This window comes from Apteryx mantelli, chromosome 3, assembly GCF_036417845.1.
Source record: "Apteryx mantelli isolate bAptMan1 chromosome 3, bAptMan1.hap1, whole genome shotgun sequence".
NCBI classification, from domain to species: domain Eukaryota; kingdom Metazoa; phylum Chordata; class Aves; order Apterygiformes; family Apterygidae; genus Apteryx; species Apteryx mantelli.
Window position 1 is genome coordinate 58,376,078 of NC_089980.1, and position 25,782 is coordinate 58,401,859.

At 48.6% G+C, this 25,782-nt stretch overlaps 1 protein-coding gene across 4 annotated transcripts in view; it reads left to right on the forward strand.

The window, feature by feature from the left end:
• The window catches only part of SLC35F3 (solute carrier family 35 member F3), a 193,385-nt gene that overhangs the window by 162,566 nt on the left and 5,037 nt on the right, over positions 1-25,782 (forward strand). For all 4 annotated transcript variants that reach the window (XM_067294735.1, XM_067294737.1, XM_013945479.2 and 1 more), the window contains 2 exons: positions 16,625-16,844; positions 24,172-24,297. In XM_067294735.1, the coding sequence (XP_067150836.1) occupies positions 16,625-16,844; positions 24,172-24,297 (346 nt within the window). The remainder of the gene's footprint in view (positions 1-16,624; positions 16,845-24,171; positions 24,298-25,782) is intronic.

The following is a 25,782-nucleotide window of genomic DNA, read 5'->3' on the forward strand; positions in this document are numbered from 1 at the left end:
TGCCTCCTCCTACAGGACAGATACTAAAAGCTAGGAACAGGCTTTTCTGTTCACCTTATTATAAAAATTCCACACTTTTCCCCATAAAAGACCATGTTATCATAACACCTTTGCTAGGGTCCCGTCACACAGAGGTCTGGTGAATGAGGAATCAACTTCCCATATGTTCCCTCAGACAAATACAACAACGATACCTCATGCTTGGTGTGTTACTTGCTATCTAAATCCTCAGCAATGGACAGGGCAGAAAACTAACTTTGAATAAAAAACAGTTTATATTCCTTATAATTCATCTCATTTAGAATAAATATTAGGTAAACAGAATGACTATAATCCTTAAAAATGTAGAATCTGTGGCTTACTTGCATTTTTCTGTGGGTAAGATGGAATCTAAGATGCGTTGAAGATATTGTTTACTTAAAATACAGTAAAGAGTAAGGCCTGGGGAGGGCAAAGTAAAGTCAGGGTGGCTGCTAATGCAAGCAGGGGGCTGGACTCATGCACTTAGTTTGTAACACTTAATGCTATGCACATACGTATCAGTTCTCTGTCTGACCAGTTACATGAAAAATGTGTGTATTGCTGCTTTCAGAAAGGGAAATTCTGAGGAGAAGCTTTAAAACAAAGTAGAGGGATGTGATGGGTTTTAGATGTGATACTTTCCTCCTCCTTAGAAAGTTCTTTTTCACTGTTAGATGAAAGGAATTCATCACCATTTGTAGTGTGACCTTTGAGGCCTTGGGCAATGTTGGTAAGCTTACTAGGAGAAATTCCTGCAGGATGCAATTGTACTGGGCAAATGCAGTTTCACTAGCTCTTGCATATGGCTATGGTATGAATAGGGACATCTAGGATAAGCAATTGGAAATAATTTTTCCATCATCCTCAGCCTCCCCTTCTATAAATGATGAAAACAGCAACCTTTGCTGGAAAACCTCACGCTAACCCTTAGCACACAGAACACAAGAACGGCCACACGAGGGGTGACCACGGCTCCATCTAACTCCGCTCTTTCTCCAGCAGCAGCCCGAAGGTGCTTGACAGGGGCAAGTGAAGAGTCCTTAAGGAGCAAGGACATATGATGCTTTTCCCAACACACTCATGTCTCCAGGTGTTTGAACTTGGGAATTTTCTGAGGCTAATAACTCACCACTGAATGTGCTTTTTTGACAGCTCCCGTGTACTGCGTTGCCATGGAACAGTCTGTGACGGCCCCAGGATCTCAGTCCTGGCCATCACTGCATGTGCAGCATGAGCATTGTTTTTTGCCACTTCCAGCTCTTCACCTCCATCTGTACACTTCTCCACCTGCCATTTTACAACACTTAGCTCATTGTGCCTCACAGCTGGCCCTTAGCCCTGCTACCCTGAATAACTTCAGTTCATCAGCAGACTTGGGCACCTCACTGTGTGTCCCCTTGTTCAGGTTGCTTACGAGCACAGGGAGCGGATCCCCCAGCAGAGCTCTGCAAGACCTCAGTTACTTCCTTCCGTTGCTTTATTTACTCCTGCCCTGTTTCCTATTTTGTACTGAGCCATTTCTCTATTCCAGCACCTTCCCTGGCTGTTTTAGTTTCCTTAAGAGCCTTTTAGTTAGGACTTTTATCATCAGTCCTTTGGAAATTTGCACAGGGTATATTAACTAGATCACACTTAGGCACATGCTCACTTCAGTGACACCCCCCCCCCCCCCCCGACATTTGTAAGGCAGTACTTCCCTAAGTCATGTTGACTCATCCTGAGCAGATTATACTCATCAGTTTGGCCATTAATTCTGTTCTCATTATAGTTTCTACCAGTTTGTCCAGTACAAACATCAGATTCATAGGCTTTTACAATTTCTTATCTCTCCCTTGGATCCTTTTTAAAAAATCAGTGTCATGCCTTTGGCAGAAAGGCAGATTCAAAAGCAAAGCTACAGATCACTGTTACAAATTCACCTGCTTCATCCTTGGGCTTTTTTGAACTCCTGAGTAAATACTGTCTGGCAACTTGCTACTGCTCATTTTGTCAGTTTGCTCCACAGCTTCTCCCACAGTCACTCTAATTGCAGGCAGATCCTCTGATAAGTCCCCTCACAAAGATGAGACGAGGCATGGAAATCTCCCTGTTTCTTCTGCTGTGAACCCTGCTGCTGAGAAATCACTTGTCTCCCCTGCAATGACCTGATCTTCTCTGAGTGCTCTTGTTGTACTCTGACCATCAGTTGCTCTTACAGGCTCTGGCAGGCAGCTTGTTCCTTGTGTAGTGGAAGAAAGACTGTGATTAGTTTTGCTAGCTGCACTTTCTTGGCCTGCCTTCTCGTGTTTTTACATGTCACTGTCAGAGTTTATGATCCTTTCTGTTCACGCCGTTTGGACATGACGTCAGCTTTTGAAGTAACATCCCTCCCTCACACCCTGCTGTTTAAACAGGCTCGTTCCCTTTTGCTCGTCCTTGTGAGAGACAGCAGGAACTGGGCCTGTGCTCACACCATGGTGCACTTTAGTAATGCTCAGGCGCCTGTAAAGCTTTCATTGCCCTAGCTACCCCTTCCAGCTACTTTTTAATGAGCTTCCCTGTTTTTATATAGGTCCCTTTTTTGAAGGTGAGCACAGAGGTAGTGGTTTCCTCAGCCGCTGTTGCTACATGGGGGAAATGTCCAGTTGAAGTACATTGCGGTCACCGGTCCAGTGCGGCTCTGACTGAGATTTGAACCCAATCCCATGCACTACCCTGGACCAAGTCAAAGGGTGTAGCTCCTCTTGTGGGCTCCATTAGCAGCTGCTCCATGAAGCAGTCTTTGTACCTAAAAAGCTAATCTCTGCAGGATGCCTCAGAGTGACGTGTGCCTGGTCTGCAGGTGTTTGAAGCTTACATGTAACAACAATATTACGTTTTAATTGTACAGTGCCAATTATCCAGAAGAACACAAAGTACCTGTATGTTCTGGGTACTGTGCAGATTATCTGACTCACCTCTAGGGTGTAAAGGCAGGAAATGTTAGATAGTGCACTGTGTGGTAACTTTAGCTGTCTGATTGCAAAGTACATGGTGTCATGTTAAAAGATTCTTCGTGCTAGCATTGCTGCATTTTCCAAAACAGCATCTCCTCTCTGGTCTGATGGAAAGCCAACCAATGTGAGCCTGCCCCATGCAGTAAGATAAAGGCATGACTTCAGAGGGACAGCCTGCAATAACCGCAATAACACACACGGCGTGAGCTCGGCTTGTGTTAGCGGGCAGATATGATTCTGTGGGAAATCTACTGCAGTGCCTGCTCTTACTATAACACCCAGTGCTGGTCCTTTCTCAGCGCAGTGGTGTCACTGTTTGACTTTTTACCTTCTCTTAAGACTTTCGGTTGTGTCACTTCAGAGGCGGCTAGGAGTCATGCTGCCAAAATGACAGACCTAGGCACAAAATCCTACAGAAGCCATTAGGGACTTGCATGGGCTTCGAGGTCCCGTTTTCTCCAGGCTCCTCTAGCTGGGAGCTTGTTGCCAAACTGGTCTTCCCTCTGCCAAGGACTCAGTGCCTGGAGGGGAGGCGAGGGGAAGCACTGGAGCCAGGGTGAGCCCCAGCCTGCGGGAGCAGACACAGCTAATGGGGATGGGGGAAAAGAAACCCCCACCCCAGGAAAGGTGTCCGTGTCCTTGGACATTGTTATTAATGGCAAAAGCACTGGGAAGGACAGAGACCCAGGCCTGAGGTCGGGCCTGTCCACTGGTTTGCCAAAAACACAGGGAAAGGGCTGTCCCAAACGCTTTTCATAAGGGATAAGGAACTTGGCACTATAATACAGAAAATCCAGTAGGGTTGGGGACATCCGGCCAGAGAGGGCCAGGATGCAAGGGGCCAGCAAGCAGGCTTTGGCATGGCCAGGGCAGCGGTGGGGCAGCTCAGCCCTCCCACGCCACAGCAGCCGTGTCTGGCAGACGAGGACGTTGATCAAACCGCTGCTGAGTGTGTGCGTGGGTGCGTGGGAAGCCTGTGACTCACAAGCACCTGTGAACGTATCCCTGTGCACAGAAGGGAAGAGTAACTGCACAGGAAGGGGCAAGCAAAGTGCTAATGAGCAGCCTGCCAGCCCCTAGGGCACAGGTCCTACCAGCGGGATCCCAGCCGATACCAGGACACAGAGGGATTCACAAAGTGACCCCGCACAAACTGAACCAGAGGCAGCAGGCTCCAGCTGGCAAAGTCTCCAGCAGCTTTGCAACGCTCAGCTGAATCATTGCCAGTGGAAAAAAAGGCACAGGCGGTGGTGTATCACCTTACACCTGGCTGGTATTTCATGCATGGGCTGTAAATCCCCGCTGGCAAGCAGCCCGCTCCTGCTGCCAACCCTGCGCTGCAGGCCCTCAGGGCCAGGGTGGGCTGCCCATGCGCGGCGATACGCTGGGAGCAGCGGTGAAAGTCTCACCAGCTCTCTTAAAATCAGGATTTTGCCTTCCATCATTAGTCCTTTGTGTGTACAAACTGCGGGAGTGACCTCCGGTGTATAATTTTATATGACGTAGGACCATCACGTGGGGGAGTAATCCATTAAGGAACCTCCAGACTTTTCCCCATGCTTTTACAACACCCAAGCCCTGCCATGCCCAGTGTTTTCCTAAAGCAGTTTACAGTATGTGGATTTTCCCTGTGGTTTGGTCTTGTTCTTTTAATTTTTTTTTTTTATGTTAGTTTAAACAGTCTCTCATTAAGGTTTCTGAGTGCGTGCTAAGACTTGTCTTGGAAATATGCATTCAGGTGGTTTGTAAGATTTGTATTATTTGCTTCTTTTGGAGCCATTCTGGTGTGTTATGTAAATCCATAGTTGAGCATTTCCTGGGACCATTTACTGTGCAAATGCATAGTTTGGCACATGTACAGTGCTGAGCAAAACTAATTTCTTTTGCCTTTCTGTTTCAAAGAAAGATCGGCCAGGAGATTTTTTCTTTAAATTTAAGAGAAGACAATTTCCTCATTTCATTTCTTATCAGAATGAGTTTTCTGCAAGTGAGCTGCAAGCTCCTGAAATAGATAAGAGTTCCCAGGCAGAACATTAGCCCCAAAGTCTGTGCAGGAACGAGTAACACTCAACATCAGACACACCATTTAAAAATGGTGGCTGTAGGCTGGATGGACTTCTGCAGTCATTTCTGATGAACTTGCATTTAATAAAGTGCTTACAGAAAAAATATGCATGGGTCTATGGGCACGAACAAACTATTAGATTATTTTAGGTAATGTTCATTTTGAGAAACTACTTAATATCTTAGTTTTCAATTCATGTAATCCTGTGGGTTTAGTAACAACCCCAGGTCTACCTGTTGCTGAAAGCTTCAATTCAGGCTGTTTATACCTGTGCACATTCTGTCCTGGCTCTGCATGAATTCACCCACAGAGCTGCGGAAAGCAGAGCTGCATTACCCGACATTGCTCAATGCCCAGGTTTGTGCCTTTTTTTTGGAGTTCCGATCAATTGCGTCCCAAGACACAAGGCCTGGCCCTCAGCCTGGATGTTTTCCAGCTTCCACATTTACAGGCATATTTTCCAGCTTCCACATTTACAGGCATATTTTTTCCCAGCAATGCTCCAGGTACTCAGCACTGGGCAGGATGAAGCCATAGCAAACTTATGGCATAGAGGCAGGCTTTCCCTGCAACTTGCAGTGCTGCCTTCTGGCAGGCAGCGCCAGCAATATCCACATCCTGCAACAGCTCCCCTCAGCCACCTGCCCAGAGCCCCGGCTGCCCACCTGGGGCACAGGCGCAGTACGGCCGAGCCCACCTGGTTGGTCACCCCTTTGCAACCAGCGCTGCTGCTTCACCTCTCCTGCCTGGGCCCTGGCTGCATCCCCAGGCAGTGCCAGGGCAGGATTTTAGGAATGGTATGGGACAGAGACTGTTCCCATTAGGTACCCTCATTTGATGGGAAGAGGTTTCTGGTATGGCTATAAGCCATGCCCGGCCACCTGCATGCCAGACCAGAGGACATGCCCTGGCCAATGGGTTGATGAGGTAGGGCTGGTCGGCAGGAGGAGGGCAGAGGTTTTTGGGCAGCATCCCTGTTTGAATAGCCTGCCCCACTCTTCCCCGAGCCAGAGGGGAGATCCCAGTTGGTGAGGGACAAAACTCACTGCTCTGGCCCAGAGGCACAACAGGGTGGCCAGCATGGGACCATGGCGATCTTTGCTTCCAAGCTCATCGCTAGGCTGCAGGCAGCATACCTGACGCAGCATGTGCAGTGGAGCGACTGGCTGTTTGGACTCCCTGGAGCGCAACTTTTGTAGAAATGCTCTGAACTGAGCTGACCCTGAAGACAAGAGCAATCAATTAAAGAAAGTTTTCACTGTGAAATCAGCTGTGGAAATGAGACTTTTATGATAGCCTGCACTTGTTACACTGTACTTTCAAAGGACAGGGTGTTCCAAGCTTAAGATTTTCTGACAATGACCAAGCATTTCTTTAACTCTTCAAAAACAAATCTGGTCAAGAGAAAATGCCTGATCTTGATGAATCACTTACTGAGCAGCATAATGATGCCCTATCACCAGGCCATTCACGTGGACAGTGTTAGTTAAACAGCAACTCCAGACATGCCAGACCCTCAGGGCCTGCAAGGCATTGCCTTCCCTTGGCACTGACATCTACCTGTCAGGCTGCAGGTCTGATCTCACACTAGATGAGGTGCAAAGAGGAGACCACAGAACCAGGCAGGCCAGGGGAAGAAGGGATCAACCATGCTGAGAAGGGGACTTCATTACTTGAGGAAGCTGACTTTGCAGCATGGTAAAGCAAGAGGCTATTTTAGGTAGGTAAACAGGGCTGACTGCAGACCTAAAGGGAGCCAGAAGTTAGTTTAGTCTCCAACATAACCAGACAAGTCTGGATGCTCACTGGGTGCCTCTCCCAGGAGCAACACTGCTGCCCAGGCTAGTAGCCAAGGGCCATGATGAGCCTCCACAGTCAGAAGGACAGGCAGGGGTCACCAGGACCACCCAGAATGGGCTGGGACAGCTGCAAAGCAGAAGCTCGTAAGGAGCTTTATGCCCTCTCAGTGTTAGGAAGCAACTTCTCTGAGCTTCTCCGGACATGCAGGAGGACACCTGGAGGCAGGGATATGAGGCTTTTGTTTTAAGAGCCCTGGAACCAGAGGGGTAATAAAAGCCACTCCATGAATCCTGGGCACCCCTCTGTAAAGTGCTGAAGCTGGCAGATTTATTCTCGGTGCTTTACGATCTGGGACACACCACAGGAGCCTCCATGCAACTGTTCTGCTGGCATGTGAACCTGCAATGACCCTGGAAAAAAGCGCTCAGAGGCAGTCTTGATAAGTAACAGAAGTTAGTTATAAAATAAACATGAGAAAAAAGCAAATGCCCAGATCTCAGAAGACACAGCCTATAGGCATTCCTCATCCTGGCTCCTTCAAGCAGTCACTGACTTTCTCTCTCATGCCTCAGTTGGCACATCTGTAAAATGGGGATCCTGAAACCAACCTTCACTTGCACAGTTCAAAATCTGTCCATTGGAGAGGCTGAGATTGTTATGACTGCCCTTCACATGAGCGTTGGGGATCCTCAAGGGAGAGGGAAGCTGAGCTGGAGATGCAGTGCTATTCTCCGGAAACACATCATGTACCTTTTTGGAGACCATTTTTCAGAATATTTTAGCTTAACATGTATTACATATCTGTACAGTAGTCTTCTACCTAGCACCACTTGTGAGCTTAATGCACAGGGCATGCTGGACAAAATAACCCAGGATTTTTTTTTTTCCTCCATTTTAAGAAATTAAATGTTGTTGCTTCCCTCTCTTCTATGTCTATTAACAATTGCCTAGCAAATATGTTTTCTGTAGAAGTTTTTGTGAGGAACAGTGAGCATTAAAGAAAAACTCTTGCTGAAACCTTTAGGGAACCTAAAGTCTTTGAAGACTAGTAGAACAGATCCAAAATCCAATGACAGATTTTTAGTGTCTGTCTTCTTGTTCTTTTTTCCCTTCGTTGTTCGCCCATAATTTGGGGGTTAAATTGCTGCATGCATTTTCCCCATGGGAAATTCCATTGCTTCATTTTCTAATGTTAGCTGTTCTCTCATTGCCACTGTGTCCTATTCACCCCAGAAGTACCATCAGAGGCATATAGTTATACATCACAATTTTTCTTGAAGTTTTTGCCAGTCACCGGTTGGAATTACTTAGGAAAGCCAGCAATGTCTTTCCTCTTGAGGCACAGACCTATTTTAATGCAGTCAAAACAATCAGTTCTGAAGTATAATCAATATTCATCTCCTTAGGATATGCTAAGAAATGCATGGCCAAATTTAAAATTGTCTGATCCACCTGTGTCAGATTCATCAACATAAAAGTTCTCTTCTCCTTTTATCTTTTCATTATTGTATATAACATGCACACATTAATCATTTCTTGGCATAGTTGTGGCCTCAACCTACATTCTCAACCTACACTGTAAATACCAGTTTCCACTTCTGACAGCATCAGATGCTTAAGGTAGACATGAGTACCTCCAACCAGTCTAATTCAGGGCTGATTCTTGTGAGTTGTTTCACTGTAAAACAGCTGGTCAGGGTCTGCCTTGGTCAGCCTTGGGAAAGGTCACCAAAGCAGAGCTTCTGTAGAGTTTTCTTATTCATCAGTCTCAGAGCACATCTCAGGTAAATCCATCTTTCACTGCAGTTTACACAGAGGTGGGTAGTCAGGACAGGCCCAAGAGTTTGGCATGTTACCTTCCCCCCCTGCCATCATCCCTGTTAGTGTTATGGCTGCTAGGAGCCATACAAGTCCACTTGAATTACAGTGTCCTACTGAGTTTTTCAGTACATACCGAGGCCTGAGCTTGTTCCAGACAAACCTACAGAAGGGGACGAACTGGAAGTCACCTATTGGTTCTCCACTTCCCCAAACACAAGTGTCTGCATGGGAAGAACAAGGCTCTAATTTCCATTTGCAATACTTATTCCTTGCTCCTTCTAGAAGGACTCAAGCCTGCCTCCTCTGTTTCCAGGAAAGGTGCCTTGGCCACCAGATACAGACTGCTTTGTGAGGCCTTCACATACACTGGCTCAACCTGTAGGGAAAAATTAAAGAGTTGGAGCCACAGGAAAGCAGACATGAGTGTGCACCTGTAGCCCACACATTTGGGTACTCACCTGCACACTTTCATATCCCATCACAGGCCTCAGTTGTCTCAGGCCCAGGCAAGCTCCCTTGCTATCACACTGCAGAGCTGTGTTGCCTGGACATGTGCTCCACATTTATTCTTTGCAACAGGAGTGAATCAGGGTGCACTCCTGCCTCCCAAAGGCAATTAATCTGATGGTTGCTGATGGGACTTCCCTAGCAGGCATTAGCAAATCCTGACAGGCACCTGCTGGGCTGGGTGTACCAGGTGTCCCCTATCCTTAATGGGCCCATGTTGTGATGGACCTGTAACTCTCTACTTAGAGGCTTCACCCCTGCCAAAGTCTTGGGGAGTCTGGTCCTCAGCCACTTGTCCCAGGGTGCCCTGACAACTTAGTGTCCCCTGACAGAAATCTATAAAGTCACATGGGAACAGCACCAAGGCTGCTATGACACTACAGAAGCTGTGCTGCGATGACAGGTACTACAGAAAAGCCTGAGCCGTAAAGACCTTGCTGTGTGTATTTTTTTTTTTACTCTAAATTGTTTGCTGGTTCCATAGTCTTTCATATACTAGTTCTTGTTTTCCTCATAATCTTTCTAGTGTTTATCTTCATTAACCCAGCAAATGACAAATTAGCTCTGCCCCATTATGTGCATCTCCAACACAACAAGACCAACAAAATATTTCAGTCACTGCAACTATGCATCCCCAAATGAGGTAAATCAGAAGCAGTTAGTGCCAAAATTGCATGCTAAGTAAGTAAGAGTTAAACATATTAAAAGCAGGTGTTGCAATCAAATGAAACTTCCAAATAAAATAGGACAGTAAAGCGCTACTTCTTTCCCATTGATCTCACAATTACATGTTTAACAAAATTCATCTCTCACTGCCTTTTTAATCTTTAACTGCTGCTACGTAGTTGGGATGTTTCTCCACAACTTTGAAGCTGGTGCTAATGAATGTATAAGATCTACCAAAGCAGAATGAGTGCATTTCATTCCCATTTTGCACAACAGAACCACCTACTGAAGAGGAAAGGTAGGCAAGAACCAGAAGACACACACTTAAGTGGTCCCCCAGGCCAGGGGTTTGGCCCCTTTGTGCTTCAAAACAAAAGTATGCCAAAAAGGTTAATAAGCTATTGAAACTGCCATTACATATTTGGGAAAGATGCAGCAAAATAGAAAATATGTGTGAGGAATATGTTCCAAAAGGGAATCATTTGTGCAAGTCAGTTATTTTTCCTTTCCAGGTTGTTAACTTTTGCTACCATTTTCGCATTGTCACAGTGTTCATACTAGAACCTTCTGGTCTGAAGCAGGTTTTGATCTACTGCTGCTTCTAGCAAGTGACTTTTTCCTTTCTGGACTGCACTGCTACTTTGTTTGACCTTGCAATGTCTGTACCTGCAAATTGAATAGGGCTAACTTGCTCCTGATTTTCACCGGAGTGAGCACAGGGCCACTGGGGTGGAACGAAGCAGCCAGTGTGCCAGCGAATCTGGCCTCTTCATTAGCAATTGGCAGGCAAAACATGTCCTGCTTATCCCTGTACCAATTAGGCTTGCATGGATAATTTGCAGTAGCACTGTTAACGTTTGTATGTTTTCCATTCACTGTACAAAAAAGAGATATGAACTAAAATGTCATACCTTATCTTATGGGGGACTTGAAAGTCAGTTACAGCAAGCAGAAGCAAACAAGCGAGATAGGGTGCCATGGATATTAAAAGAAGACCCTGATGCCTAGAAGAAGAACAAAATCCCTGGCTACCAAGTTGTGTAGGGGCTCAGTCCTGCAAGGGAAGAACCGTCCCCAGGCAGCTCTCACTCCCCGCTGCATGCGACATCCTAGTTCAACAGCAAAGCGGGCTCTTAGGAGGCCCAGGGAGATCAGTACCTGTAAGTTTGGGTTTTCAGCTTCCCCAGCCCCTCCCCAGCCTGGCTCCATGTGCGAAGCAGGGTGAATTCAACCCACTGCTGGCCAAACAAAACTGTATCAGCAAGGCAGTTTTGGGGCTGCAGTGATGAGCAAGACTGGCAGTTGTAGGATTTCTAGTAATGCCAGCAGGAGTAGGTTTGGTCACTCTTTGATCAGAATTTCTCTTTTAACACCAAGGGTGGGATTTCTCTTACCAGACGTACCCTGGAGGTATGCATGTCTGTTCCTTGCCCTAGGCTCCCTTTAGAGCTGAAGGTGGGAAACAGCTTCTTCCTGGTTTCAGTTCTTCCAAAGGTAGACATCAAAAGCAGCTCAGGGAAATGTATCTCCATTGACTCTAAACAGAGCCTGGGGTACTCAGCTGAGAGGTAAAAAGTTACTTGTACATAGTTGAAGTTCAGTAAGAAGAAACTACCCGCTACCATTCTGTTTCACAAGGACTTTGCTGTCGCTTCAGAGCTCTTCCTGGTTATTACAACCGCAAGTGCACACATTTGTCACTTAGGGAACTGACAGAGTGTGGAGGAGGCTTCCTCTAGCTGGATGTCTTGGAGGTGCATGAAAAAATATACACCTTGTAAGTAAATCAGGTTGCTTTCCATTAACTGGGCCATTGTTCAAGATAGGCTAGGGGCTCTCCCTCTTGTAGAGGTGTCTAGCTGTATATAGGCAAGGAGCTCTTTGAGATCTCCACATGAGTCTTAGGAACGAAGGCCAGAAGTAGGTGCTCTGGGGCAGGGGTGAGAGGGAGCCCAAGGAAGACCTTGACCAGCAGGGGTTGTGCACCTATGGCAACAGCCCAGCTCTGCTCTGCTTGCTGGAAAGCCAGCTCCAGTGTCAGGGTGCTGGGCGCAGGCCTCAGCCACGGTCATCTTGGCCGATGTCATGGCTATCAACTGGGCTGCTGGCCCTTGAGGACACCTTGCAGGGCAGAGCGGGGTGACGAGACATCATCCCTCTTTGCCACCTGCCCGTCAGGGCTGCCCACAGACTGCCCCCGCCTGCGGTGTGCCAGCGGCATCAGGCTGCCAACGGGGCAAGGGCAAGTGCCTGGCACAGACCGTGCACGTCCAGGTAGCCCTGGCACCAGCAGAGGTCCTGCAATGTCCTGCCAGGCAGGTGGACAAGCAAGGCTCTGCCCTTTCAAATCTCAGGGAGTGACCCAAGGAGGTTTTAGGAGGCTTTGGACCCTCCTACAAGGGTCCACAGCTCCTGAGTTAGCGATGCTGAATGCTTGCAACCTGCCCTCTGGGTAGGGAACCTGTGGATGTTTTTTCACCTTTCTTAAAGATATATATTTTCATTGCCAGATGAAATTGTTAAAATATTTATATGCAGGCTCTTTTGGTGTGTTCAAGCATGCCTGGATAGCCACAGGGCACAAGCTCTGTTTTTGAACGGATATCTGCCAGACACTATCATAAAACATCAGAATACTCAGTGGGTATAATGTACCCACATGAAATACTGGACAGCAGAAGCAACTGTGTCCAAAATCTGTTTTCAAAATATTTAAAGTTGAAGGTAGGTTATTCTGGAGTGATTTCATCCCCTGATTGTTCTGGGATACTGTGCAGGTTATATCACAGTCCTGTCTGGCTCCCATAACTGTTTATCTAATGTGAATGAATACACTGACAGCTCTTTTCATCGAACACTTCCTGATGTGGCTTCACAAGCTGTGTTATGGCTCCAGGAAAAAATGAGTTTCTCTGATAAGCTATTGGCAAACCTGGGGAGACAATTCATTGTGAGGGAGCTGTTATGCAGTCATCCTTGCACACCAAAACTATCACATTTCTCTTAATTCTCCTCAGATTTCATTTAAGATGCTAGGTCCGAGAAAGCCATTTAACCTGTGTGCTAGCCCCAAAAAGCGTGCGTGGTTTGGCAGTGCACCCATTGGGCTCAACAGTCCTTTCAGGCACTGCGCTGGGTGCGTACAGGATGTGGGGTGAGTGCCAGGCTATGCTGCCATGCAGATCCAGTGTTATATGTTGGAAAAGAACCAGTAAGAGGCCTGGAGTGTATGAAAAGCACATGTTTCTTATCATGTTTGAACCACCTTGTCTCATTAAAGCAAGTCGCAAAATGGAAGTGTCTTAGCAAAAAGCACTTGTTGTACAAAATAGGAAACGGATTCACAGTGATAGAGAACAGCATTTCCTGAAGTATTAATGGTACACCATTTCCTGAATTTTGACCTGATTTCTGACCTCTGGCCATATTTGCTGGTAAGCGAGTCAGAGATTTTAGATGGTCTTAATTGTGTGGCACTAGACCTCACTGGGCTGTTGTCTGTGCACATGCACAGCAAAAGACAATCCTTGCCCAGGAGAACTTGAGCAATAAAGTAAAAATAAATAAATAGTTAAAAAAAAGGGGGGGTTAATGGTGGGAGAAGAATTGTAGGGCCCAAGAACAAGAGAGCAAGGTGGGTTCTGGATGAGAGCTTCAGTTTCGCTAACGCGTGGTTTGATATTCATCGTAATTAACTTCTCCAAGAATGGTTTCAGAGACTTTGCTAGAAAGGAGCTCTCTGGGTGGACATGAAGAGGAAGCAGAGAAGATAGGGATAAAAGAAAATGGGCAAAAAGGGAAGAATTGACAGTGAAGAGCAAAGGGAGGAGAGACATTCAGAAGGGAGGGAGACTGAAGCCAGACAGCTAAGGTGGGAGGGCAGGAGCAGAGGGGGCCACAGCCACCAGCATAGGAGGAAAACAGCATGGCACAGATTGACGTTGCAGCTCAAGCATGGCTGGCAGTGGCCATGCTGCCTCGCTGCCCCAGGACGGCACGTGGCAGGGGTGCAGGTGAGCTGCACAAGTGGCTTGGTTTGGAAGGCCCCAGCCTACCTCCCGGCTCTGAATGAGGCTCTCATTTTGGGGCTGTCATTCCTCTGAGGGCCATTCAAGATACTTAATTCCTCATTGCACATCGTTGCTTGCCTGAGCTGCTCACCCTGGAGCCATATCAGTGTGACGTGCTGGGCTATGTATAACATAGTGATACCCAATTCTATGCATGGGGAAGAGATTTTGGCAGGAATAATGTTTTTTTCCCGAGAAGAATGAATTCTATTTTAGTCCTTTTATTTGACTGAGGCCATCCTGTCCCTCTCACGCTAATCTTACTTACTGTAATTGCATTTAAACTGTGCTTGTGCTTTTTGTCTTCAAGGCATTAGGCTGGCTGCCTGTGACACACTAGCAGTCGAGCCCTTGGCAACATCCAGGTCTAAGACCGTAGTTGAAGTTCTGACAAGTCACAGACCCAGGATTTCATTTCTAAATGTCTCTCTGCATTCACTTCAATTCCCTCATGTCTCCTGTGCCAAGTGGCTGGCGCAGGCAGTGCTTTGCAGGGCTGAATACAGGCCTCCGTTTCAAGTGAATATAATGTTTGCGAAAGGGGCTGTCTGGAGAGCGAATCCGCAGCACATGTTCAGCCCAGGCAGCATCTGTTAGTGCTGCAAGCATCCCTCAGCTGCCTGCTTGCACTTGCAAATGCAGGCCTTGGTTCTGTGAAGAGCCAGGGATTCAGATGAAAGTGTCCATCTGCAACAGCCAAAGCCAGAGTCATCAAACCCAGAGATGGGCAAGTTCTGCGCAGCCATAAGTCAGGCTGACCAAATACCAAAAAATAAAAATAATGCACTTCCTCTACCCTGCAGTCTTATACCTGCTGCAGCAGAAGGGGTGTAAGCAGACAGCCCATGAAGGGGGCTCCTCCATTACGATGACTTTCTCCCCCTCCAGACACAGCTGAAGTCCCATAAAGGGAAGTAATCCTAAAGGTGTGTGCAATCTGGTTACCTGGAGAGAAACAGGTTTGTAAGCAAAGCCCAGTGACCTATTCAGAGGTGTACTGAGACAGCTGAATAAAACCCAATAATGCCAAATTTCACATATCCACAAGAAAACATACTAAACTACTTTTACTTTTGTAGAAATACATAGAATTAGCAATGGGGAAAATCTGAAAAGGTTCAGAATAGGGATTGGTTTCTTTAGGTGATCACCTCATACAGCCCCATCCTCTGAGAAAATGGATCAAAATCAAGCTTTCGTCAGACTCCAGATAATGAGACCCACATGAGCAGCCTCAGGAAGGAAACAGAGCTTGAAATTCAAGGCAGCACTGGAAACCTATTTGGCATTCATTGTCAGGGCAAAATTTAATTTTGTTCATATTTTATCAAAGCACCTCATTAAAGTACTTTAAGGCCTCAGGGGTTTTGCAGGTTTGAAAACAAGCAAACAGCACAGGCAACTGCCCCATTATTTACTGCTATCTGAGCACTTAGCTAGGCTGCAGGCTGTACCTTTCCCATCGCAGACTACTGCATTTCTTTTTTACATTATTGAATTTCTGTGTGTACATCGTAACCCCCAGATGCCAGTTTTGCTGCACAGCAGAAGCCAGTCGAATGCAGACTTTACCTTGCACTGCCTGCAGCAGAGGTGGCCCCTACAACTGCATCCCTGACCCTTTTCGCCGTACGCTGCCTCCCCAGAGCTGCGGCAGCTCTCGGGCTTGGCGACACCTCACCTTGTGTCCTCTCTTCCCCGCCAGCAGCTCCAGCTCTCGGCACTCTCGTGCTGTTGCTCACTCCCCAGGTCCTTCATCCAGCCTTCTCCCAACCTCATTCTCTCTGTCAGACTAAAGTAGGTGCCCTCAGGCTCACTAATGTCTTCCCTGTGCCCCCGCTTCAACTCTCTTCTTGTCAGACTTGCCAAAAATAAACCATTGGCATTTTGCTTTCCTGCACCACAGCGGCACCTGCTCCTGCTGCCTCCTGCTTCGGGACTCACAGCGTCCCTTGCCCTCATCCTGCTTCCCCCGGACCCAGGCATAGCCATGGGCTCCCCCATCACTACTGCTCCAGATGACTCAGCCGCTTCCTGGAAAGCCCCACGGCAGAGGGGCGAGCACGCTGTCACGGCCCGGCCCCCCACGCCGTCCTCCCCACTCGCCTCTGCTCTGCACCATCCGCTCAGCTGGCAACGGCCTCATCCCACTCCACTACCCCGAGAGCGCATTTAGCCACATCCTGCCCCTCCGGTGGAAAATCCCAGGGCCAAACTGGGCCCCGACAAGGCTCCTCCAAACCCTGCCCTGGGTGCCCTTGCCCTGCGGCTGGCGGGCGGCAGCATGGCCCCCGACTGGGGCAGGCACGGCAGGGATGCCTGGGCTTTGCTGCCAGTCCTGACGCTGGCTCAGCGCTGGACCCCTCCGCATCCTGGTTTCCACAGGCGTGATATGAGAAGAGCAACATCAGTGTCTGAGATGTCCAGCTGTGGCATGCTCACCACAAGGGTGAAATTTAACCCCTGGCTTCACCTCTTGCTGTCCTTTTGTGCTTGCAACCCCCCGCACGTTCGTATTCTGTGCAGGTGATGGCTGTTGCACAGATGCTGAAACTTGTTTTGTTTTCCTCCTCTATAAGGTGTGTGCTCTGTCTTCCTAAACGGAAAAGAAGAGGAGCAAGAAATAAAGGAAACCCATATATTTGCTACACCCTGTGCCTGGCTTGTGTAATAATGCTGCCTTTCTCTCCTTGTTTTAGGGAGTGCTGCCGATTTTTTGGAGACAATGGCTTGACTTTGAAGGTGTTTTTTACCAAGGCAGCACCCTTCGGTGTTCTTTGGACACTGACAAACTACCTTTACTTACATGCAATAAAGAAAATAAACACTACGGATGTCTCCGTGTTGTTCTGCTGCAACAAAGCTTTTGTGTTCTTGCTTTCATGGATCGTTCTGAGGGACAGGTTCATGGGAGTGAGGGTAAGTGACTCCTTATCTCTGTTTCCCTTCCTCCCCCTCTCCCTTCTGCCTTTCCTTTACCCCTCTCCTCCTGCTGGTTTAGTTGAGCACCAACTCCTGCAGGTGGCTGAGCCAGCGCAGAAATCCATAGTGAGGGCGAGCTCGTCCTTTCCCGCAGCCGGGCCGGGAGTGCATAGCCACCTCTGAATCTCTGGTCTCCTGCAGCCTGGTGTCTTTGCGCATTTGTCCTCAGAAAAGAGGTAACTTGGATGAAGGATAACTGGTAATTTCATTTTGCTGCGAACATTCATCAGTTTTTCCTTGATCTCTTTTGAGTGAAAATTCCCAGGCCTGTGGCATTAGACCTAACTGTTTCTAACTGTGCATTCCTGCAAGCCCGTACTATGCACAGGGCATTTCTAGTCCTACCTGTGAATATTTTGGGCCCTCTCCCCTCCTGCCTGTGTGCAACAGCAGCCTTGTGGGGTGGCACTGTCACCCTTTGCATCCTTGTTGGTCTTGTGCTTCAGCTAAGAGAAACTCAGGAGAGGAGAACTGGGCTTCTTTTACCTTCTGAAATGTGTGCATGTGTCAGTGCGGGAGGACCACTATCACGTATGTGCGCAGGGATCCAGTTTTATAGCTGGCCAGCAGTTGCAGGGTATCCCAGCTTGCTTGGGACAGAACTGGCTGCTGACATGGAGGCAGGTGCCAGGACTTAGCCTGCTCTTTCTGGGTGGGTTTCCCTGCAGATGAGGGGGCAGCCCAATGGTTTCTTTATGCCCCTCATCCTAAATCCAGCATAAACACTGATCCATAGTGGGATCAAGGCATCTAGCGCTTAGCTTGCCTCCTCTAAGATACCCTCTGGGGCCTAGGAGAGGTGGGGTTGTCTCGCCCAGGCCAAGGTAAAAATTTAATTCAGGTCTCCCACTTCTTGCACCGAGTGGAATGAGCAGCAGGCTGCACACGGGGAGGTGATGGGAGGTATCCAGCATTGCATTTTAGGGGAAATGAGACCTCTGTGAGGAGGCCGGTCCTGTGGCACAGGGGCTGTCTCTTCGCAGGTGAGTCATAACACCCTGCAGCCCCAGGTGCCTGCCGGCTGCGCTGGATCGGGCAGCATGCCCGCCAGCCCCGCACGTCCAGCGCTACGGAGCAGCTGGGCTGCCGCAGGCACAGGCAGTGGCTCCCTGCCGAACGCACTGGCGTTTTGCTGGCCCTTGACATATGGTGCCCTTTGGCAACGAAGCAAGGCTGGTGGGCAACCGTCCTTCACCATGGTGACTCACCGGGCCAGCACTAAGGTGTTTACACCAGGGCGGAGAGTAATTACAATAAAAAGAGACCAGTGAGTCATTCCTGCCTAACTGTATCAGCAGACAAGTATTAATATTAACAATAATTATGATGATAATAATACCTATTTCCTCTCCCCCCCATTTGAGGAGCATTCTGCTCACTAAGCTGGGCAATGTTTTTAGTGCTCAGAAGAGTTTTTTCTACCTCACTGCTTGGAGCAACTGAGAATTAACTTTACCAGAAGTATTTCTCTCTGGCAGGAGAGCTTGGACAACCATGCAGTTATTGCAGCCAAGAAGCTGCACAGGGGATCATTGCAAATTGTACCTGCCAAATACCCATCCTCTCCAGCTGGTGTCTGCGCTTGCCCATTAAACTTCCCAGGTAGCTGTGCTTTGAAAACAAATTAACTGTGTTTGAGTACATCGGCAAGAGTATCCTGAAATAATCCTGGGGGCAGGGAAGTGTCACTGTTATCCTAGCCATGCTGATAGAGGTGGAAAAAAAAGTTTTGTGGTCTTCATGTTTTTTCTTGGTGCTGGTCAGATCCCAGGAGAGGAGATGTGCAATTGGATGACTTCTGCTTTCTTGCATTTACAGGTTGTCCCTTAAATCATCGCACTATGGGTCTGCATGGGCTATTTCTCACTTCTGGATATGACTGGTTTGGGGTGAAAGAAGCCAATATGTATATGGATACACATACAGACACATACATGCAAGACCAAGGACAATTTTGTGAATGGCTTGTGCTCTTCTGGGGTGAATATGTGTAAATACCTGGGTGGGTCCCAGGGACTCACCAGGAGGTTTGTAGCTGGGCTTGGCCTTGTGCCACTGCAGGTGACAGGTGCTGATGGATGAAACCTGCTCTGGATTTTCTCCCACTTTCCAAAGGGGCAGAAAGAGCGGAGCACACGAAGGGCTGTGGTCTCAGTCATGTCTTGCCCTGGGAGAGGTCAGCCTGCCGGAGACCAACGTCTCCAGGTGAGGCAGCAGGCAGGGAAGCAGGCGGCTGTGCAGTGCTCCCGCCACGCATCCCAGCCGCTCACCATCGCTCCTGGCTCTAGCGAAGGGCGGCGAAGGCTGCCTCGCCAGCCGCCTCGCTGCCCTGCCCAGTGGGACACATGACTCACCCCGGCCCCGGCCACTGATTAGCAAGGAGCCCGGGTGCAGGGAGAAGGGGCTCCCAGCAGCACTATTCACGCTTTGGCAAACTTATTATTGCTACTCCAAAATGTGTTGTGTTTTCCTGACCTGTGGCAAAGCGCGAGTAAGGGGATGCTTGTCCCTAGGGATTGGCAGGGATGGCAGCGGTGGTCCCCCACCTCAGTGTGGCGCCAGGGAGCGCTGGGGATGCACCTCTTTGTGAAGGGCCATCTGCGGGGAGCGTCTTCTCCTTTTCTTCTCGGCTGGCAAGGCAGGTTTTCTGCCCTCCTTCCTGCCTTTCTGTATAGCTCATGTGAAAAGTGGCTCAGCCTGCAGTGCAGCGACCAGCCTGGGACCTTGGTCACGCTGTGCTCAGGGGCACCGTCAGGGCCCAGGAGGAGATCTCAGGTCTCCCCTCAGCAACAGAAAATAGAGCCAACAGCTTTTGAACCTGTTTAAGCAGACACCATATAATGTGTTTCCCTTTGGGTAGGAACATACAGAGAGGCAAGAACTTTTTAACACATGCTAATACAATTGCTTGTGATCTGCAGCAATCTGCTGATTGTATACATCAGGTGTGCCTGTTCACAAGCTGAAGTAGAGCCAGATGCACAAGGCCAGCATCGCAGTGGTATTTAAGCACTTACAGGTGTCCTGTTTGGCCTATCCTATTTGGAAGTGCAACTACAAGCACTTAAATCCCAATGTGGATGGAGTTTAAGTGTACGAGCGGGCTACAAAATCCCAGCTTTGCTGCTTAGATACTTGCAAGTCCCTACATCTCCTGCAACAAAGCTGCACTTCTCCCGCTTTCTGATCACCTTGCCCAGAGTCCAGGCTGGGTTGTCCAGGTAGGATGTGAGGGGTCCTCTTCCTTTCACACACGGCAAACATGTAATGAAGCTGTGCATGCCCGAAGCATTCCTTCTGTAAGCCCTGTCACCTGAAGTCCCAAGGCATTTGCAAATAACCACAGCCCGGTAGCTGTGGTATGCCATGATGCAGGCAGAGCTTAACTGCTGCTAATGACATGCTTGATAGACAGGTTGAAAGGCTCCCAGAGAAAAGGTATGTGACACTTCTGACATGCTGACAGACTGAGAGGTTAGTCCAAGACCCATCTGATAGTCATGACATACTTGATAAAAGAGGCAGGAACTTCTGCCAGAGCAAAATCGTTTGCAGACTGGCTTTATCTGCTTTGATCTTTGACTCTAGTGTTTCCCTTCATGGTACAGTAAATAAATAAAATAGTTCAGCATTCAAGAGAACCATCAGTTGCTAGCATCTCCTGCGTACATAATGTATAGACAAGCACACCTGTCAGTGGGACTTTGAAAAAAATACATTATCAAATCCCAAATCATGACTTCCTTTGCAACCAGACGGAGACCTTGTCTCCAGGGAGGTATTCTGAAGCCAGCCAGCCCCTGAAGTTAAAAGCAAAACTTGATGCTTGCTATTCTTGAATTCATTACTGCACCCTTTTCCACTGAGTTTCTACTGCAGCAGTTCACTTTATGGATGGGCCATGGAGGCTCCAGCTGCTTTGCCACAGCCCAAGGCAGGCCCTGGCTCTCCAGTGAAGGGTGAACAGACCACAACAGGTCTCTGATGGAGGATTGCCCAGGCTTGAACAGATGCTGCAGGAAATGCTGCAGCCATCACTTTTTTTTCAGTTGCCTGGTCTGTAGCACAGGGGATATTAAAGGGCTGAAGATGCCATCTTTCAGAGGAGCCCTGGGCACACACCTGGAGACTCTATGATGAGCACCACTGAGCCAGAACAAAGGTCCATCTGCCCCGGGAACCGGTCTGCAACAGCTGCCAGTAGTGGACACCTAGAAAAATGCATCTGAACAGGAAAAGCCTATAATGATATTTCTTCATGAGACTCCCCAGCCTCCAGCAATTTGTGGCTCAAGGACTTTCTGAGACAGAAGTGATGTTCATGCAGTTAACAGTCCTTGATGGATTTTTTCTTCTGTGAGTTTATCCTTGTAAACTTTTCACATCCACAGTATCCCACAGCAAGAATTTCCATGGTGAAGACAAATCTCCTTTGGTTTGTTCTGCACCTGCCACATGCTAGTTTCATTTGATGCCTTTTTTTTTCTTGCGCATCAGTATCCATGCAGACTGTCTGGATATTCCTTCAGTTCTGCCTGTTTGAAATAGCCCCACTTTGATGTAGAGGAATGCACTGGGTTTTTTTCTCTCTTTGCCTTAAGAAAAGAAGCCTGTCTAGGACTGCAGGGCCTACTTGCACAGATACCATGCTTTCCATTAGAAATGGATGCACTGCAGCTGTGTGTGGAAAGATCCTATGCAGACAGGGATGCAAGCCAAGATGCCTTATCTGAACCTCCCGAAATTCAGCAATGTGCACACCCAGTCTTTGCAGTTTGGATCTGGCTCAGCTCTAATCAGGTCATAAATCCTTTGAGTATCATTTGGGCTGCAAACTGCTGTGTGGATTCAGCATCTTCCGAATGTGCTGCCCACAGACTTTGTCCTGTGAGGGGCTGAACAGGGTGAGGGAAATCCTGCTCCTCCATAACCCTCAGCTCTGTGTATTCAGCATCTTGTGCAGCAATTTCTAGACTCAAACCCCTTCTTACTGAGATAATAATCATTAAAAGTTGTATTTTCCAGGGAGTGTATTTTTCTGCTGATTTTGCCTTTTTTCAACCCTTATACTTCTATGCCATTCTACAGAAACGCCTTTGGAAAGTACATCTTTTTTGCAAAAATGGGGCATTTTCCCCTAAGAGGGATTGCAGACATTGGTATCAGTGTGCAGGAGCTGCCTGCTTGATGATTTTCTGTGGAAGCTTTTACAGGAGCATTTTCAGACCCCAAGTTTCAAAATTTGACTGTACAGCTGTATGCTCCAGCATCCCTCTGCCTCTTGCCACATCCTGATGCCGGATCACCCAGGATCTCAGCTTTCCTGCTCTCTGCTGCGGCCTGTTACATGCTGTAGCGCTGATTTGGGGGTGATGAAATGGCCCCACATCTCCAGAAGTCCTGTAACCTGATTTCAGAGCTCACCTACCTCAGCCTGGTCCAGCTGGCTGTGCTGGTCCAATCAGCCTAGGGTGCTTCCCCATCCCCTTTTCGCTGCAGGACACACTGACAGCGAATGTGCTCGGACAGCTGCATGTCACCCAGACCTTGCCCCGGCTCAGCCTGGGGAACGAGCTGCAGCTGATGGGACAGGGTTGTGGTGGGGACCTGCAGTTGCTAAAGGGGATCTCCCTGCAGCAGCTTTCTCATTGGTAGTAGCAGTGTTCAGGACATGGTCTTTCCCGCTGCGACTTCACAGCAGCCCCAGAATCTCTGGCACTGAAGCAGGGCAGTGAGAGAAGGCTCTTGGATGTGCAGGCAACAGCAGCCTGTGGTGGGACTCATAACCTAGGTCTGGCCCCAGGAGAGGGTTTGCTGGCATTGAACTAGCTATCAGCCAGAATAAACTAATTTATTCCAATCATCTTAGAAACATCGCTGCGACTGCATGGCCAAAGAGATTGTGGTCTAGGCAGGGTGTCCCTGCATGGCTGCAGAGCCACAGCAAGGATGGGGCTGCTGAAAGGTCTTGTCATCCAGAAGTACCACCTGGAGGGGCTTGAGGCATCTGGCAGGACAGTCGCAGGAAAGCCAGGGGTCTCATGCTGACAGGAAAATCTCAGAGGTAGCTTGTTCCCCTCCTTCACAAATGATACCGGTCCCTGGACGAACCACCTCGAGCATTGCTGTGGGTCAAGCTGGACGACTGAGCCTCTCTCTCTGCTCCGAAATGACACCTCTGCCTCTACTTCTCACCCTGGCTCTGTGCTTGTGCTTTAACCACACTATTTAGAAAACACTACCAAAATGTTGGGGAAGCAAAGTTAGCAAACCTTTAGGCTGGGGATTAGCTTATTTTCCCATCCTTTTCCTTCTAGGTCTTGAACTGGCCAAGTTTTTCTTCCCAAAACAGAGCCCTGTGTCTGCAAATACCCTGATCTTGCCTCCCCCTCCACTCTGTCCTTGCCCCCGCGCTCACCGCCAAGCGCCCAGCCAGGCCACTGCCTGTCCCTCGCTCCCAGCCAATGCTGGCTGTGCGTTCACAGGCTGGGATCTGCAACCACATCTCCATGTCCAACGAGCACAGAAGCCACCAAAAAGCTACTGGCCCAGTGCCCCTCAGGCACCCAAGCCCACGGAGGCTCAGGTGTGCCCAGGCCTCTCAGTCGTACTCGTATTCATTGCAGTGAGGCACTGCAACACCTTGAAAATGGTGAAATTCACCTGGCAGAAATAGTGCAGTTGGTCTGGGCCACAGCCGCAGGTGGTGATGGACCAAAATGTCTATAAACTCTTGTGCCTGCTAAACCTCCCTCAGCCCATCCTGCTTCTTCCCCATGTCAGATGGCTGATGGGCTGAACCTGAAAGTAGCTACATGAGTTTTATTTCCCTGTTTATTTCAACAAGCCTTTTCCACCAAAACCTCCTCAGGATTCAGAGTCGTTCCTGCAGCACCAGGGAATTTGCATTCGTGTGTTACAGTCACACACACACTGCAGGACCAGGCCAAGGGGACACTCAGCGGCAGAGATGAAATCCCCTCTTCAGAGCAGTCAGAGAGACAAGACACCAAGGACAAGCTGCCCTGATGCCGCCTCTCCGTCGCTGCTGCCCTGAGGCAGGCCCGCAGCCCACCAGGGAAGCGGCAGGCGGGGGGCCAGCACTGGCTCTGCTGGGACGGGCCTAGGGTTGCTGCAGCTTTCCTGGTAAAAAAGGGCAGGAGCAGATGATGCAGAAATACTGCCCTCTCATGAAAAGCCACCCTCGTGTTTTCCCATGGCAAGGTTGCTCAGTAACACTTGCTTTCTATTTGTCTCCACCCAGATCGTGGCTGCTATATTTGCTATTGCAGGAATAGTTATGATGACGTACGCTGATGGGTTTCACAGCCACTCCGTTATTGGGATAGCCCTGGTGGTGGGCTCTGCCTCAACGTCTGCTCTCTACAAGGTAAATACATCGGGGTCTCCTCACCCAGAGAGATGCCAGTCACCCCCTGTCATTGACTTCAGTTGCTCCCGTCTCACTTCGTGCAGTTCATTGCCACATGCCCTTCTTTGAGGATCTCTGCCATAAACACAATGACTATAAATGGCTCAGGTATTCACTTACTTTGGCTTCTGCCCTCACTCTGGGTAAAAATGCCTGCTCCTTGGGGAGAGTGCCCACAGGAGGCATTACAGATGTCTTGCGCTTCTTGAAAAATGAGGCTGCTGGATTTAATCACACACTCTGAAAGTGCCCTGCAAGAGATTTAGCAAAATCATAGCTTCTTTTTCAAGTCACCGCATTACCTCCCTTGGCCAGTCCTCATTCAGTAGCATACATAGCCTATGAAAATCAAGGAAATAATCACATGCTTAAAATCCAAAGCACATGCTTATGTATTTGCCTCTGTGCTGCTCATGGCACTCAGAGCCATTGTCCGCAGAGAGAAATGAGCACTTTTAGGGTGCAGTTCATCAACCCTAGCTCAGATGTGTACACTGGGAAGAGGTGTCAATATCTCCATCTGGTCTGATGAACTGCAAGGCAAATAGGCCAGCTAAGTGCTGCAGCATTAACCCCGGCAGTCCAGGGAGATCCACCAAACTGAGAAGCAGCCAGGTTCATCCCTCAGCACGGTGCTCTACTGCTTTCCACTCGCTTTTTCAGATAGCCTTAAACAAGGGAACTCATGGAGTTTCATATTGCTCTTTCCTCTAAAACAGCATTTCCTTCCAAGGTCAGGCAGAAACATGGCCCTCCAGACTTGAGGAAACACCACCAGAAGGCAAAGAAAATACTTATTCAAGGCTAGAGCTTGGCTCTGCCCCATTTCCTGTGGCACCACAGCTCCCTGGGGTCAGGGGTCTTGGGGTTGCTCCACCATGTGCAAGCAGTGTCCAGGCGTGGAGAGGTGACAGCAGGGTGTATCCTCCTATGCTTGAGGACACATGGAGCTGGGCAGCTGAAACAAAAGCCATGCTGCTGTGGCTGTACTGGCCTTGCTTGCTGCAGTTTGACTCAATTTCTCTAAGTTCAATGCAAGCGCATGCTAAAAGGGCAGGCAGGTGTAAGTGTCCAGCAAGCTACACTGGATGGAGCAGTACCAGCTCCTCATACAGCCCGCCCTGCACACCTCCTCCAGACATGGACAGGTCAGGCTGCCTCTGCCAGCTGCCTCCATGCCTGTAGCCAGGGCCATGGCAACATCCTGAGGTGGCAAATGAGGAATAACCAGCAGTCAAGACATTTTGTGCTATAATGCAGCTGCACCGGCCAGTTATGGCTGTGTAGCTGGTTCTGCTTCCCTCCTCCTGAAGCATCACTGTGCTGGGCCAGACAGATACAATTCACCAAAAAAAAAAAAAAGAAAAAAGAAAAGGGAGCTGGTAGCAGCCCTGCTAGACTTGCTTGAGGTGGTCTAGTTAGACATGAGGAAGAGACAGCAGA